The sequence below is a fragment of the Lepidochelys kempii genome, chromosome 5, assembly GCF_965140285.1.
Source record: "Lepidochelys kempii isolate rLepKem1 chromosome 5, rLepKem1.hap1, whole genome shotgun sequence".
NCBI classification, from domain to species: domain Eukaryota; kingdom Metazoa; phylum Chordata; order Testudines; family Cheloniidae; genus Lepidochelys; species Lepidochelys kempii.
This window is the reverse complement of record NC_136384.1, coordinates 117,766-135,638: the sequence shown is the minus strand read 5'-3', so window position 1 is coordinate 135,638 and position 17,873 is coordinate 117,766. Positions and strand designations below refer to the sequence as shown.

The window sequence follows — 17,873 nt, the reverse complement described above, 5'->3', positions numbered from 1 at the left end:
CATTATCAAGGATCTACAACCTATCCTGAAGGATGACCCAACACTCTCACAAATCTTGGGAGACAGGCCAGTCCTTGCCTACAGACAGTCCCCCAACCTGAAGCAAATACTCACCAGCAACCACATACCACACAACAGAACCACTAACCCAGGAACCTATCCTTGCAACAAAGCCCGTTGCCAACTGTGCCCACATATCTATTCAGTGGACACCATCATAGGGCCTAATAACATCAGCCACACTATCAGAGGCTCGTTCACCTGCACATCCACCAATGTGCCATCATGTGCCAGCAATGCCCCTCTGCCATGTACATTGGTCAAACTGGACAGTCTCTACGTAAAAGAATAAATGGACACAAATCAGATGTCAAGAATTATAACATTCATAAACCAGTCGGAGAACACTTCAATCTCTCTGGTCACGCGATTACAGACATGAAAGTCACTATTTTACAACAAAAAAACTTCAAATCCAGACTCCAGTGAGAAACTGCTGAATTGGAATTCATTTGCAAATTGGATACAATTAACTTAGGCTTGAATAGAGACTTAGTCATTATGCAAGGTAGCCTATTTCCCCTTGTTTTTTCTTACCCCCCCCCACCCCCAAGACGTTCTTGTTAAACCCTGGATTTGTGCTAGAAATGGCCCACTTTGATTATCATACACAATGTAAGGAGAGTGGTCACTTTGGATAAGCTATTACCAGCAGGAGAGTGAGTGTGTGTGTGTGTGTGTGTGTGTGTGTGTGTGTGTGTGTGTGTGAGAAAACCTGGATTTGTGTTGGAAATGGCCCACCTTGATTATCATACACATTGTAAGGAGAGTGATCACTTTAGATAAGCTATTACCAGCAGGAGAGTGGGGTGGGAGGAGTTATTTTTTCATGCTTTGTGTGTATATAATAAGATCTTCTACACTTTCCACAGTATGCATCCGATGAAGTGAGCTGTAGCTCACGAAAGCTTATGCTCAATTAAATTGGTTAGTCTCTAAGGTGCCACAAGTACTCCTTTTCTTTTTACTCTACTCTAAAGGATCACTAACAACTGACACAACTTCCTAATATGAGAGATTTTTTTTTAATAAAAAGGGAAGTAAAATAAACAGGGCAGGAAAGTTAACTATAAGCTAGTCAACAACTAACTCTTAACTAAATAACTGTGCTATTTAGGGTTAGGTACAGAGGTGCTGCTAAGTGTTCTGACTCAAGCCAAAGGCAGTAGAGAAGGAACTGAGCACTGCGGTATGTAACCGCCTGAGGCAACACGAGACAGGGACAGTGCATGTGTAACCCAACCAGGCACTGCTGCACAGGGGTGCACAATCACCTAAAGTGAAGCACCCACAGGGACTCTCCTTGAAGAAGAACCTAAAGATTTCCTATGCTGTGTTCCACATGACTAATAAGCCCTACTGTTTTGACAACTCTGTGAGAGTCACTGCAAATGCAGGGTGAGGTGCATTAATCCCTGAAGAGCATCCAAATCTCCATCAGGGTCTGTCTCAGTTGAACTTACTAAATTGAGCTCATGGTGTGAAGCAGGGGGGCTGCAGACCCAGAGGTCCAAGTGAAGGAGGTGGTAAAGCCACGTGGCTTACCCTGGAGGAAGTGTGAGACCCTAGGGGATCTGGCACACTGAAGGGGTTCCTCCAAGAGACCGTTCCAAAGCTGGGGCCATAGCAACGATCCTATCAACCCATGAGAACATCAATCTACCGTTTATGGACAACTGAGTGTATAGTGTGTGGAAAGGAGAGCTTTTAAGCAGAATGAATAGGACCTTAACTGGTTTCAGCTGTCTCCATTAGCCTAACAACTTTAACTGGTTAATTGTCCTGGAGTAGCCTTTGTTTGGCTATCCAGGGAACAGGGATATCGTTCTGAGGCTGATATACCTGCCTTCCACTACTCTCTTCCATCCTTCTGGTCCAAGTCCATCACAAGAGACATTATAAAGACCACTAGCTGGACCTGGTCTAATTGTTATTTAAACTGTATATTATTAAACAGAGTGAGTTCATGCATACATGTGTAGTACTAAATCTCTCTCATTGGAATATGGCTTAATTTGGTTATTGTGTAAAAGCAAATGTATCATTACTGTATGCTTCTTTATTAATTAGTATAATAGTTTCTTATCAGGAACGTGCACATGACCCAGTAGCCATGCAAGAGATCATCCCACGATCTGGAATCTTTCAAAATAGGAGACTCCAAAGTCTGGATGGAATTATTGGTTACATTTCAGGATTATTAAAAGCTGGAATGCCTATTTGGAACAGGGGTAATATGAAAAAATATGAACTATTGTGAACATCAGGCAGCAGAAACAGATTCAGAACCCATAGTTCATGGGAATAAGGGCCTGGCTACTGAAAAACAAGTACATAAGCTACTATATGCATAACCATTGCAAAGCTGTTTAATCAAACACAAATGGAGATTACATACCTGTATCTGGAGGTTCCTTGAGATGCATGGTCCTTTTCTGTATTCCACACATGGGATATGCATGTACACCATAGGCCTGGATTCAGAATTTATTTTTAGCAAGCCATGTCTGTGGGTCCACACAGGCGCCGTAGCTCTCCTTGAGCTCTGAACCAATGATATAAGGGACACTGTGGACAGACACCTCTCCAATTCCTCCTCTTGCCACAAATCCAGATAATCCTCAGCAGAGGGGCTGGAGTGTGAGCAGAGGAATACAGACAGGGACCACACATCTTGAAGCACATGCAGTTACAGGTAAGTAACCTCCATTTTTTATTTGAGTGGTGGTCCCTATGTGTATTCCACATGTAAGAGATTAACAAACAATAGTCAAACAGGAAGTGGATGCGAGGACACAAAAGTGGTCGCTGACTGAAATACTACTCTCCCCACAGCTGGATCTGCAGCAGAAGACTGGACCAAAGCATGATGCTTAGTGCAAGGATCTCCAGGTGGCTGCCCTACATACTTCTAGTACAGGCATGTCTCTCAGATATGTGGCAGAGATTGCTTGTGCTCTGGTGGAACGAGCCCTAATCCCTCCGGGGAAGGGGTGGGAAATGTGAGCTAGCTGGTAGCAAAGGATAATACAACCAGAGATCCATTTTGAAAGTCTCTACTCAGATATAGTTTGACCTCTTGATCTCTCTTCTATGGAAACAAATAATTTAGGTGTCTTGCTAATAACTTTTGTTCTTTGTAGATTAAAGGTCAGTGCCCTTCAGATGTCCAGAGAATGCAGCCACTTCTCTTCATCCAAGGCATGTGACTTAGGAAAAAATACTGATACTTTTGGGATGAATTTTGGGTGGGGGCATAGCAAGACCTTTTCTTCTTGTATATGACAGGTCTACCATGAGTGCTCCCAACTCACCGACTCTTCTGGCTGATGTTATGGCAATTAGAAAGGCCACTTTCATAGACAATGGGCCATAGAGCATATGGCTAGAGGATCAAAGGGAAGATTGGTGAGAGGCGAAAAACAAAACTGAGGTCCCATTGGACTGTGAACTTCATCAATGGTGGAAAGGATCTAAGAACTATTTACTGTTAAGGGACAGTTAGCATATGTGACTCCATTTTGGTTTGGGGCCCACCATTGTCTAAAAGCAAGCACATCATGCACCAGAAGGAGTGTTCCTTCTATACTGCATTCCTGTGAACCCCCCCCCCCCCCGCCTCCGACCTGTCTCAACTCCCCAGTTTCCGTTCTTTGTCTGTTCCTAACTCCCTGCCTCCTGGCCTTTTTCCTGTGGGCCTCCCATCCTGACAAGAAAAGTTACTGATGCATTGCTTCAAGGCCACGGTGAGGAGACGGGATAACAGTTTAGCACGGGGAATGAACCTAGCAGGGATAGGTGGGAGATAAGAAAAAGGTTTGTCTATTGGCTAAGGTTTCCGATGCACGAGGGCAACATGCTTTGCTAAAAGGTATATAATCTCTGTATAACCTGCATTTGGGGTCCCCTCCTGGCTAGCAGGGGGGCACCACGCTTGAGCGTAATAAACTTAGTGTCTCTGGAAACTCTGCAGTTGTGAACTTTGTTCATGTGCCTCAGCCTAGACTCAAACTGTGCATGACCTATCAGGTATAATTCGTAGCAGTTGTTGTGCGTGACCTATCAGGTGTAATTCGTAACATTACAATATATTTACAGAAATGACACAGTAGGAGAAGGAGCTGAGGACACCAAAGATTTTTATCATAGACCATGTGGTGGCAAGAAGGAACAGGAGAGGCATTGGTCTGCACTGTCCCTTATGCCCTTGGTTCAGAGCACGAGGACAGCCACGACACACATGCAGATTAATGGACACTGCTTTCTAAAAAATCCTCAACTCAAGTGCATAATGTGTGCACATATCCCACAGGTGGAATTTACATAGGGACCATCACCAGAAGAAGTAAAAATTAATGAACTAATTGCAGTAAATAATGTAAAGGCAAAAGAAAACTGGGTTCACAGAAATTATTTGTACTGATTATCGAAGTTATGTGTTAACTATCATAACTCATTAGGCAACATTAAAAAAAGGAAATTGCCTGACCTTATTAGCAATAAAAAGCTAAATGGTATTGTCCTCAGTGTAGTTCCCCTTTAGTACCATTTGTAATCCATTATGGAGAGAGATTAAAGAGATTGGGACTTTTCAGCCTGGAAAAGAGACTACTTCGGGGGGAACATGACAGAGATCTATAAAATCATAAATGTTGTGGAGAAAGTAAAGTATTATTTACTCCTTTACATAACCCAAGAACCAGGGGTCACCCAATGAAATTAATAGGCAGCAGTTTTAAAATAAAACAAAAGTAAGTACTTCTTTACACAATGCACAGTCAACCTGTGGAACTTGTTGCCAGGGGAAGTTTTGAAGGTCAAAACTACAAGCAGCGTTCAAAAAAGAATTAGCTAAATTCATGGAGGATCTGTCCATCGGTGGCTATTAGCCAAGATGGTCAGGGGATGCAATCCCATGCTCTGTGTGTCCCTAGGCCTCTGACTGTCAGATGTTGGGAGTGACAGGGGATGGATCACTCAATGATTGCCTGTTCTGTGCATTCCCTCTGAAGCACCTGGCATTGGCCATTGCTGGAAGACAGGATACTGGGCTAGATGGACCATTGGTCTGACTCAGTCTGGCTGTTCTCAGGTAATCTGGGGTCAGTGACAACATTCTAATCAAGGCACATGTTATTCAAAACAATCTTTCTCAGTGTCTGATTCCATGTATACCAATACTGGTTCCTGATACAGAAATATTTAATAAATAAACTACTGTCCATTCAGGAAGATTATCTGAAAGACAGCATGTACAAGAAACAACAGCATCTACCTCAACTACTGGTGCATCACACAGCAATACAAACCTGAAGAGCACTGCACACTGCTTTTTGTGCCAGGAACATTTTTAACATTGCAAAATCAGGTGTGTGGCCACGATTGCTCAAGCCAGTACAATGGGACACAGAAGCTAGCCACTCCTGCCTCGTGAAGCTTTCCAGATGGTCACAACAAGCAGAAAGGGCGACCTATAACATGGATGGACAGTAGTGTGTAGTAAGTAATTAAACTGAATTTATATATGGAGGCCACAATTATAATGTCACTACTCCAAATTTCTGGTTTATTTCTCATGTACATAGCACTGTGGTACACACTATGATACTGTCTATCCCAGTTTTTCAAAATGAATTTATTATCCAAAGTGATCCCCAATACCAAGATGAAGTTTAAACTTACAACCAGTTTTTTAAACATGTAAATTAATCCACTCAGTTTAAATTAAAATCATTACTAGACAGAAAACATGCACATTATTCATATTAGCCACGACATGCACAAGGCAGATCAAACCTTGAATGACCTTATCCATGATGGGAATCTTGAAATACTGATTTCCCACACCTGGATGGCCGATATCTTTACTATAATTCTGGTCTCTTATGCTAAGTGTCTTCTAACACGTTGCATTGGTAAGTAAGCAAGCTTTGGCTTAAATAGTTATGAAAGTTGTCAGGATCAGGACATATGATTATTTTACCATAGCAAGAGGTAGTTACACTGACAAACCAGTACCTGGAATAGGAGTATCCAAAACAAAGAGAAGGGAAGGAACAGAGCAACAAGATGAAACTGGGTTGAACAGATGGCGTGCATTTTAGTGACATGTAAAGAGATGTGTAACATGTCAAATCATCCTATAAATGCTATCAGCTGAAACGTATAACTCTGGGAGTGCACCATCTGTGTAAGGTGAACGTAACAACACTGCATGAGATGGCTTCCAGAGACCAGTATCATATTGGCTCTTTTTTCCCCATAGTATTTTCTTATTGGTTTTTAGCAGTAAACCTGACCGATAATGGTTCTTTGGTCTTCTGAATATATTTCATGATGAGTCAAAGTGAGTTAAAGTAACTGACTATACAATTTATCAACTACCACTAGGTCAAGTAGCAGGAGCTGGTGATTGTTACTGATGGCTTGGGATGATGGCTGTAGCACCTTGGAGCCTTAGTCATGGACCAGGACCTCAATGTACTAGGCGCTGTACAAGGACAAAAAAAAAAAAAAAACAGAAGGCCCCTGGAACAAGGCGCTTACGTTCTAAGTATCAAACAAGAGACTATAGATGGATAGAGAGACTGACGGGAGTACAAGGAAACAATGAAACATTATTGGTCAACATGATAGGCCAGAGGACCACTGAGATCACAGCCTAATCACGGTCATGTTTTTTTAGGCATCACGGCAAAGGAGAGTTTTAAGAAGGGATCTGAAGGTGAATAATGAGGTAGCTTTGAGGGTTTATATAGGGAGAGCCTCCCAATCTTGAGAGGCAACATGGGAGAAAGCATAAAGGTGCTCGTTTGAATATTTAACAGGTGGGCAGTGGAGGCTGGCATCATGCACCCATGTGTCAACAACTTGATAGCGAATGAGAGAGGACAGGGAGGATGAGGATTGACCAGGAGGGCCCTGACAGCGAACACAAGCAGCGACAGAGAAGGGTGCACCAGTGAAGGGATCCACAAAGAGGGAAGCCAGAGTCAAAGCAACAGGCTAGGACAGCAGGATAATGTCGCACTACGGTTGCCTTAGCACTGAAAGGAGGCTGTGAATATTACCTCTGCCCTGGTTACCAATCATTAACCATTTCCTTGCTCCCTAAGCAGACTCTTGGACAACACTTTGCCCACACCCAGGACTCAGAGAAATGGCTGAAGACCATAGGAACACAGATGTCATGGTCATAGGCGCCGACTTCTACTGGCACCGGTGGGTGCTTGAACCCTCCTCTGCCCCCGGCCCAACCCCAACTCCACCCCTGCCCTGCCCCCTCCCGCCCCCAAAGAATCATAGAATATCAGGGTTGGAAGGGACCCCTGAAGGTCATCTAGTCCAACCCCCTGCTCCAAGCAGGACCAATTCCCAGTTAAATCATCCCAGCCAGGGCTTTGTCAAGCCTGACCTTAAAAACCTCTAAGGAAGGAGATTCTACCACCTCCCTAGGTAACGCATTCCAGTGTTTCACCACCCTCTTAGTGAAAAAGTTTTTCCTAATATCCAATCTAAACCTCCCCCACTGCAACTTGAGACCATTACTCCTCGTTCTGTCATCTGCTACCATTGAGAACAGTCTAGAGCCATCCTCTTTGGAACCCCCTTTCAGGGAGTTGAAAGCAGCTATCAAATCCCCCCTCATTCTTCTCTTCTGCAGGCTAAACAATCCCAGCTCCCTCAGCCTCTCCTCATAAGTCATGTGTTCTAGACCCCTAATCATTTTTGTTGCCCTTCGCTGGACTCTCTCCAATTTATCCACATCCTTCTTGAAGTGTGGGGCCCAAAACTGGACACAGTATTCCAGATGAGGCCTCACCAATGTTGAATAGAGGGGAACGATCACGTCCCTCGATCTGCTCGCTATGCCCCTACTTATACATCCCAAAATGCCATTGGCCTTCTTGGCAACAAGGGCACACTGCTGACTCATATCCAGCTTCTCGTCCACTGTCACCCCTAGGTCCTTTTCCGCAGAACTGCTGCCTAGCCATTCGGTCCCTAGTCTGTAGCGGTGCATTGGATTCTTCCATCCTAAGTGCAGGACCCTGCACTTATCCTTATTGAACCTCATCAGATTTCTTTTGGCCCAATCCTCCAATTTGTCTAGGTCCTTCTGTATCCTATCCCTCCCCTCCAGCGTATCTACCACTCCTCCCAGTTTAGTATCATCCGCAAATTTGCTGAGAGTGCAATCCACACCATCCTCCAGATCATTTATGAAGATATTGAACAAAACCGGCCCCAGGACCGACCCTTGGGGCACTCCACTTGATACCGGCTGCCAACTAGACATGGAGCCATTGATCACTACCCGATGAGCCCGACAATCTAGCCAGCTTTCTACCCACCTTATAGTGCATTCATCCAGCCCATACTTCCTTAACTTGCTGACAAGAATACTGTGGGAGACCGTGTCAAAAGCTTTGCTAAAGTCAAGAAACAATACATCCACTGCTTTCCCTTCATCCACAGAACCAGTAATCTCATCATAAAAGGCAATTAGATTAGTCAGGCATGACCTTCCCTTGGTGAATCCATGCTGGCTGTTCCTGATCACTTTCCTCTCATGCAAGTGCTTCAGGATTGATTCTTTGAGGACCTGCTCCATGATTTTTCCAGGGACTGAGGTGAGGCTGACTGGCCTGTAGTTCCCAGGATCCTCCTTCTTCCCTTTTTTAAAGATTGGCACTACATTAGCCTTTTTCCAGTCATCCGGGACTTCCCTGGTTCGCCACGAGTTTTCAAAGATAATGGCCAATGGCTCTGCAATCACAGCCGCCAATTCCTTCAGCACTCTCGGATGCAACTCATCCGGCCCCATGGACTTGTGCACGTCCAGCTTTTCTAAATAGTCCCTAACCACCTCTATCTCCACAGAGGGCTGGCCATCTCTTCCCCATTTTGTGATGCCCAGCGCAGCAGTCTGGGAGCTGACCTTGTTAGTGAAGACAGAGGCAAAAAAAGCATTGAGTACATTAGCTTTTTCCACATCCTCTGTAACTAGGTTGCCTCCCTCATTCATCATCCCACATTTTCCTTGGCTTTCTTCTTGTTGCCAACATACCTGAAGAAACCTTTCTTGTTACTCTTGACATCTCTCGCTAGCTGCAGCTCCAGGTGCGATTTGGCCCTCCTGATTTCATTCCTACATGCCCGAGCAATATTTTTATACTCTTCCCTGGTCATATGTCCAACCTTCCACTTCTTGTAAGCTTCTTTTTTATGCTTAAGATCCGCTAGGATTTCACCGTTAAGCCAAGCTGGTCGCCTGCCATATTTACTATTCTTTCGACACATCGGGATGGTTTGTCCCTGTAACCTCAACAGGGATTCCTTGAAATACAGCCAGCTCTCCTGGACTCCTTTCCCCTTCATGTTAGCCCCCCAGGGGATCCCATCAGTTCCCTGAGGGAGTCGAAGTCTGCTTTCCTGAAGTCCAGGGTCCATATCCTGCTGCTTACCTTTCTTCCCTGCGTCAGGATCCTGAACTCAACCAACTCATGGTCACTGCCTCCCAGATTCCCATCCACTTTTGCTTCCCCCACTAATTCTACCCAGTTTGTGAGCAGCAGGTCAAGAAAAGTGCCCCCCATAGTTGGCTCCTCTAGCACTTGCGCCAGGAAATTGTCCCCTACGCTTTCCAAAAACTTCCTGGATTGTCTATGCACCGCTGTATTGCTCTCCCAGCAGACATCAGGAAAATTAAAGTCACCCATGAGAATCAGGGCATGCGATCTAGTAGCTTCCGTGAGCTGCCGGAAGAAAGCCTCATCTACCTCATCCCCCTGGTCCGGTGGTCTATAGCAGACTCCCACCACTACATCACTCTTGTTGCACACACTTCTAAACTTAATCCAGAGACACTCAGGTTTTTCTACAGTTTCGTACCGGAGCTCTGAGCAGTCATACTGCTCCCTTACATACAGTGCTACTCCCCCACCTTTTCTGCCCTGCCTGTCCTTCCTGAACAGTTTATAACCATCCATGACAGTACTCCAGTCATGTGAGTTATCCCACCAAGTCTCTGTTATTCCAATCACGTGCCCATTCCAACCCCTTCCCCAAATCCCCGCCCTGGCCCCGCCTCCTCTCCTGAGCGTGCCACGTTCCCCTCCTGCAGCTTGCTACAGCTGTTTGTCAGCGGCAAGCGCTGGGAGGTAGGCGGAGGAGCAGGGACGCGGCGTGCTCAGGGGAGGAGGAGGAGGAGGTGGTGAGGCAGGGCGGGGAGCTTGGCTGCTGGTGGGTGCAGAGCATCCACTAATTTTTCCCCATGGGTGCTGCAGCCCTGGAGCACCCACGGAGCTGGCGCCTGTGGTCATGGCTTCCACCTAACATCAGAGAAGCTGTCCCAAAAATGTAAACAGTGCAGTACTAGGTCCTCTGTGTCATGAGTCAGGGGACACCATGGTGCAGCCTGGAGACTTAGTGTTACTGCTCCATGTAGACCAAGGCATGGGGGACAGGAACAGGTCCCTCATTTTCTCTGTTCTGGGCTAGAACCCAGCACAGAGATGGGGGAGTAGCCCAAGTGAGGGCTTTGGCTTAGGGGAGGCAGCAGCCCCTTCCTGTTTCTGTGAGGGTCTCAGTTCTGGTTTTGATGCTAGAAAGGCAAAAGGAACAAATCAATTTAATTCCCTATCCCCAGCGCCAGACATCCATGGCCTGCCAGAACAGCGGGTCCAAACCCCCACAGTGACCTTGCCAAAGCACAGAGAAAACTCAAAATGGGAGATTGAAAATCAGCACTCTAATTGTGAGCTAAAGGAATACTGTGAGACAGCCTGAGTGATCAGATTTGTTAACCAAAATGTAGTAGGAAGAAAGCCCGAGACATAAGCCCTTGTATTAGAGGCCTGGTATGAGGGAGGACCTGCTCATAGAATGTGGCAGAACAGGGCTGATATTGCAGAAATACACATTCCTAAGAAGCGCTAAGCACAGAGGACTTACACAAACACATCCTGATATTAAGTGGTACCAGAACATTCTGATAATCAAGGATGGTACAAAAACGTTCCTCAAGGATAACAGGAACAAACTCACCCCTCCTAAAAAGATAAGGTCAGGATGACAGTATGTAATAGGAAAAGGAGGACTTGTGGCACCTTAGAGACTAACCAATTTATTTGAGCATGAGCTTTCGTGAGCTACAGCTACAGCTCACGAAAGCTCATGCTCAAATAAATTGGTTAGTCTCTAAGGTGCCACAAGTCCTCCTTTTCTTTTTGCAAATACAGACTAACACGGCTGCTACTCTGAAACCTGTCAGTATGTAATAGAGATGTTTTGATTGGACCAACATGTACAAGGTGATGGGTGATAACTAGCCACATCAGGGGGCAGTAACCATGTCAGAGGCAGTACTAACTTGTTTGTATTGGGGTATAAAGATGTATCTCAGAGGGAGTATCTTTGACCAGCTGAGGTGGGAATGGAAAGTCCCGCCATTCACTGAACTGCGTCCCTTATCACGGGCATACACATCTTAGTATCTCGTAGAGTCTGCCAGGTGCTATTACCATGTTTTGTTGACAATAAACTTGGCCAGGTGTCTTCGCACCTTAACAGATCTTGTGGTCATTGGGCGGTTTGCTCGAGGTCTGCTGTGCCAGCTGTCTGCACAGAGCTGGGACAGCACACAGGGAGAAGACATTCACAGCCAAATATCTAAACACACGAAGTACAGGGCATTCATTCTCCAGCTGTATCAGAAAAATCACCACCAAGATTTCCATACAGATTTGCACAAGGACCCCAGCTCTTGGTCATGCCATCACCTCCTCCTGCCCAGAATCAGAGACTGGCCTGTACAGCAGCTCCCCAGTGGCAGAGCATGACAAAAAGCTGCAGAAAGTTCTTCTCTCCCAGTGTCTTGTCCATAGGGCACAGAGCCAGCCCTGTGCATGTGGAAGAGGCTGCCTTCTCCCCAGGTGCTTCTCCCAGGTGATGCAGGGCCTTGCAGCACCAGAGGAGGGCAGGGCCTGAGCCAGGTTTGTCTGTAAGAGAGGCAGGGAAACAAGTCTCAGGGGAGAATGTAAAGGGAAGGTGGGGAAGGCAGGGAGGGCTCTGCGATTGTCACACTGTGAGCTAGCGAAGGTCTGTGAAGTACCCAGAATGCGGATTGCATGGTAGTTTTGTTTCAAGTACATCTGACTGCAGGTGCAAGACACAAAGCACAGCAATAAACAACAGATCTGAAATCTTCACAAGAACTCCTGAAGAGCCTCTCAGTTGCCAACAGATCTCCACCGCCCAATACACACACAGAAAAGCCAAGAAGAGTGGGTGGGTCTTATACCATGGACTGAACATCACCAAATCCAGACTCAAGATTTGGGGACAGGGAGAATGTTCCAAAGTCCAGGAGCTCCTCCCCACCTCCTCCTGTTTAGCTTCAGAATTGTGCATGGTGTCAGCTGCTGCAGTGTCCATGGGGAGAGAGGTGCCTCTTGAGACCTAAACCATGAAAAACCTGCAACTGGAGGGCAACTGGGACCAGTGCAGGCCCTGGAGCACAGGCAGAAATGTGCTCTGTAGGGAACACTGTTTAAGTAGCTGCAGTTTCTGGAGGACTGAAGGTGCAGCCCCATGTAGAGCCCATTGCAATGATCCAACCTTGACATCACAAATACCTGGAGAGATCTCTGTATCCCAAAGGAATCAGATGCAATCTCTTTGGCAAGTGCTCAACTGCTGCCGCCAGCTAAAAATCTAGAGCAACTGGGGATCCAAAAAGACCCCAGGTTACAAGCCTGGGCAGTGATGGAGGGATCCTGTTCATCTGGGAGCCAACATACTCTCTACCACTCCTTCTGGCTGCCTTCCTTGTAATCTCAGTCTCTCCTGTGCTGAGTTGCAGACAACTGCCCTGGTCGATAACCTAGTTTCCTGGAGACACTGAGTAAATCACTCCCCTACATCGGAGGCTGGGAGAGATGGAAATACAGAGCTGGGAGTCCTCAGCCTGAGGTCGCTGCAACATGTACTTCCTCACCTCTCCCTGATGATCCCATACACATATTGAACAATAGCGGTGTCGGACCGAATATACCCCTGTATTCACATCCTAAACACTATTGTAATATCATCTGTCAAACGTATGCTTCATAAAGTATTATCTGAAAACTCATAATTTGCTGGCCAGTATTGTGCTGGTAAAATATTTGTGGAAACACTGTCTATGAAGTTATAAGATTCCCCTGTATGGTTTTATTAACACATGTTCCAAACCTCACAGCCCTGCCTAAACAGAAGTTGGCTTTGCTTAATATGCATTTAAACTGTAAGCAGAGTCATGAAGCAGGAAGGGAAGACAAAGGAAGTTCAAACAGGTGAAAAAAACAGCAAGGAACGTCCTTCCACGTAGACTCTTTGGCTCCTGGTTCTCAGCTGGAAATGTTTTTCAAGAGGGGGACTGGAACCATAAAAAGGAGGGACAAACACCCCAAGGCAACCTTCTCTCTCCCTGTCCATCACATTCACTGTACCTGAAGAGGCAAAGGATGCAGCCATTGGACTGGGGGAGGGGTCCAGACCGGCAGAGTTTGGTTAGGAAGACTATTGAAAGCATGTGGTGAGAGAACTTTGCTGGGAATCTAATGTAGGCACTGTTAAGTTAGGTGACAGTAAGCATTTTATATTTATTTTTCTTGCAACCACTTCTGATTTTTATGCCTTATTACTTGCACTCGCTTAAAATCTCTCTTTGTAGTAAATAAACTTGTTCTATTGTTTTATCTAATCTAGTGTGTTCAAGTTGAAGTGTCTGGGTAACCCCATTTGGGATAGCAAGTTGTGTGCATGTTATTCCCTTAAAGGAATAACAGACTGAATATATTCGTACTGTCCAGGACAGGGCTGGGCAAGACAGAACATGTGTGTCTGGGGGGAAATCTGGGTCTGGGAGTGTGTTGGAATCACCCTGCGGTGACTTTAAGGCTGGTAAGAGCCAAGGTGTGTCTGGCTGGCTGGAGCACACATAGATGTGGCTGAGAGTGATTTACATGCTGGAGGCTGTGAGCAGTCCATGCTGGAGGTTACAGCAGCTAAGTACTGTAAGGGGCACCCCAGGTTACAGGGCAGAGGTGACACAGCTATTCACTGGTCTGGATTGTACTCTGGTATGTCACAGGGTGACAAGATAGGACCCCTGCCCAATACTAATCACCACAATCTCTCAAAAGAAGAGAGCAGAGCCCCTTGAACACCCTGACAACTCTTGCTAGGAGCTTCAGACAGATCAGCAAAGCCTTGTGGCCAGTGGTGTCACAGGCAGCAGATAGAATCAGCTCGGACACCTGATGCTCATCCATCACCAGCTTGACGCTGACCTGATGGGCGTCAGAGACCTGAACAATCCAGATATTACTGGAGATGCTTTACCACAACCTCCTCAACAATCTTGCCCCAACAGGGGAGATTTGGGATATGGTTGGGCAGACTGTCTATGCCAAGGGATGGTTTCTACAGCAGGGTCTAACTTGCTGAGAGAAGCCAGCTCCTTGCCTTCTCTTAGGAGATAACTGTCAATGATTCACAACAGCAACATCAACACCTCTCCACTGGTTCTCACCAGCCAGGTGGGACATGGCTCTCACCCACTGCCTGTACATCCATTAGATATGCATTAGTCAAACAAAGTTATTGGGCCCAATACAGGAGTAGCTGCTTAAAATTCTCTGACCTCTTCTGTACAGGAGGCCAGCCTAGATGATCTAACAGTCCCTTCTGTCCTTACGATCTATGAATCCCCCAGCACTGCAGCTACCATCATAGGCTGACACTCAAGCAGAACAGCCTGTCCCCACCACCCATCAAGAACCAGCTGTGCCCCGTGGAGACAGCGAACACTGGCCTGAGCTGCTGCTAATTCAGTCTTTATCCTCTGAGTCTCCAGCTCCCAGAAGTCTCAGGAACCCTGGATTTCAGCTCCACACACTTGCATTCGTTATAGGAGCCAGTGGCCACTCACTGTCCTTGTTCAAAGGCTTTGCCTCCAGAACCCTGCCTTTTCTCCAGCACTGATATTTCCCTCTATGCCTCCCTCCAATCCTGCCACTCTGCTGCAGCTCTTGACCCCTGGAACAGCCTTCCTGTCTGGCCATCCTGTATCAGAGGTTACCGCCTCCCCAGCGCCCTCTCTCATCCATCCCACATACTACAGCTACAATACCCTTCCTCTCCTGCTGCTTAGACTATGTCAGCCTTGCTCAAACCCCATCACTGGCTGCTCTTTCCTCCTACATCAAGTCCCAGCTTTTCCACCTCACCTGCACAGCTTTGCCCCCTGCTTTTCTCTCTCCTCACTACCCCAGCTGCACCCCCAGTGCTACCTGCTCAGTGTCTCCCCACGGGCACTACCTGCTCCTGGGTCCCCCCTCAGACCCACAAGCTGTATAAGCAGCTGAATGAAGCAGAGCACAGATTAACTTGCCATAACCCCCATTCTCTCCTGCTCCCCATGCCCAGCTGTTGTCATATGTTGTGGCCTTTAACAGACGGAGCTCCTCAGGGCAGGACATAGTTATTGCCTTTGAAGCACTCTGCTCACCCCAGTGCCACTGAAATAACAAAAGCCTAAGCTGAAAATGCAGCTTTCCCCCCCTTCCCTGATCTCCCTGTGGTGCAGGCCCCCAGAAGTCCCCCTAGCTTCTGCTGGCAGCTGCTCTCCCATTTTACCCTCCACTCCAAAATCTGTACAGGTGCTGGCCCAGGGAGACTCTCCAAGCAGCCACAGGTGGAATGAGATGAAATGGCTCCTCTGTTCCTCTGACTTCCCTAGAGAAGCTGCATCTACCACCTGTCCTGCTGCAGGGGCCCCGCTCTTACCATGTCACTCTTGCTGTGGGCCCCGCTGCCTTCAGTGCTGGGGCTTCAGTTGCAGCTCAGAATAGGAGCCATTTGAGGGGTGGGAAGAAAACTGCAGGGCAAAGCAGAGGCATAATGTCAGCCCCCCTCATCACACACACACACACACACACACACACACACACCCCTCTGCCATCCCACACTGGGGACCTCCCCACCAAAGCCCTGCAGAGCCCTGTGCTGTTCATGCCCAGAGGCGCTCACACCATCTGCTCTCCAGGAGTGAGGAAGCCTGAAACCTTGTAGTTCCCAGTGAATACATCCTTGATCCAGAGACCACAGGGCATGGAAAATGAGAAGCCTGGAAATCCTGCAACAGGGAGGAGAACACTGCCTTCTACTTGTAGGGAGCCCTCTTCCCCACTTGGTCCCCAGGCAAAGAGCTTCTAACTCACCTACAGACACTCTGGACCAACAGGGTTTGCTTCGGTGGCCAACAGATACAGGGTGGATGGACAGAACCCGCCAGCCTTCTTACCTGCTGGATTTCCCACATTGCCAACCGTATGGAGGGGTAGAGGCGAGGAATGGCCCGTCTGGCCACCCCAGCCTCACATGGGCTTGGCTCCGCCCCCTCCTCGTCTGGGCTCAGCTGCTGCTCTTGGCATTTCTTTGATTTCCTGAACAGCATGTGCTTGAGAACAGCAGTTGCTCCTGCATGCTGGATGTGGCTGACAACAGGTGCCCCATTAAGCCCAGCCTGTTCCCTTTGAGGCTGTTTCTCCCCATCTGCTGGCCATGGGGCCAGGGTGTGGAATTTCAGCTCCTCATAATCAGAGTCCCCATCACCTCTCTGAAGGAAAAAGGGCAGAATTCAGAAGAGACAGAGATCCACAGCTAGCTGCAGGAGTCTCCAAGTCAGCAGCCAGAAGTAAAATGCCCAGATGCAGGAGTCCCCAGGACACCTCCAGGAGTGCCCAGCTATGGGAGTGTCCCTGCCTCCAGAACATCAATGAGGGGCTTGGGATGCAATGCAGCTGTGAGAGGCACTCCCCAGGATGGTAACTGGGGGGCAGGGACATAATGCCTGGCTCGTAGAGCTGCCCTGGGATGGCCAGGGATGCAATGGGAGCATTCCTCTCCCCCACCAAAATAGTAACCTGTGTTGCTGATTCTCAACCTATTTACCATTGTGGGCTGCATATGGAGCTTTCTTTGTATTGTGTGGGCCACAGCCACACAATATATCTACTACCCATATGGCCTTGAGGATGTCACATGGGCCGCAGCTATGTGCTGACTGGGCCGTGGATCGAGAACCACTGGCCTATCTGCTAGAGCTTCCGAGTGAATAAAGGTAGGAGGGGTCTGGGCTGCCTGACCTGTTGGTAAAGTACTGGACATTTCCAATGGGAACACAAAGCAATATTACCGTCGGGACAATTCCATTAGCTCAGAGGGAATAGTCTGAGCCCCCGCACCCACCCTTTGCCCATAAGGCACAACTGGAGTCCCCAACACCCACCTGCTCACAGGGCACAGTCAACGTCTCCATGAAGGGCTGGATTCCCACAGTTCGATGGTATTGGACCAGCGCGGTGAGCGAGGTGTGAGCTCGGTCCTCCCCCAGGATCACATAGCGTGCATTGGGTTGCATCTCAATCATGTAATGCCTGCAGCGGCTCTCACCCCTACAGAACCAGACAGACTCACTGCTCTGGGGCCCAGAGCCTCTCCAGGCCTTTCTTAGCAGCAGCATCTGCATTAGAGATGTGCCTAGAAGCCCCAGCTGAGATCAAGGCCCTACAGCTCTGGGTGCTGCTTAGACACTAGAGAGAGATGGTCCCTGCCCTGGATTTATACCAAATAAACCAGTGCAGGGAGGGGAAACAGTGGCACAGAGAAGGGAAGTGACTTCCCCAAGGTCACACCAGGGAGGTGACAGAGCCAGGAACAGAATACGGGTCTCCCAACTCACAGTCCACAGCTCTGAAACCCTG

At 47.5% G+C, this 17,873-nt stretch overlaps 1 protein-coding gene across 5 annotated transcripts in view; it reads right to left on the bottom strand.

Annotated features, from left to right (window-relative positions):
- LOC140911037 (myosin-IIIb) overlaps positions 1 to 17,873 on the bottom strand; it is a 154,414-nt gene that overhangs the window by 18,881 nt on the left and 117,660 nt on the right. For 2 of the 5 annotated variants that reach the window (XR_013635754.1, XR_013635756.1), the window contains 4 exons: positions 17,399 to 17,564; positions 16,412 to 16,726; positions 15,895 to 15,985; positions 5,370 to 5,531 (listed from right to left, as the gene is read on the bottom strand). Coding sequence is in view for 2 of the 5 variants with exons in the window: in XM_078852684.1 (XP_078708810.1) it covers positions 15,926 to 15,985; positions 16,412 to 16,726; positions 17,399 to 17,564 (541 nt within the window). In the remaining 3 variants the exon portion in view is untranslated. Of the gene's footprint in view, positions 1 to 5,369; positions 5,532 to 11,301; positions 12,063 to 15,894; positions 15,986 to 16,411; positions 16,727 to 17,398; positions 17,565 to 17,873 lie in introns of those variants that run through there. The other 3 variants (XR_013635755.1, XM_078852684.1, XM_078852683.1) reach the window with 2 other exon arrangements.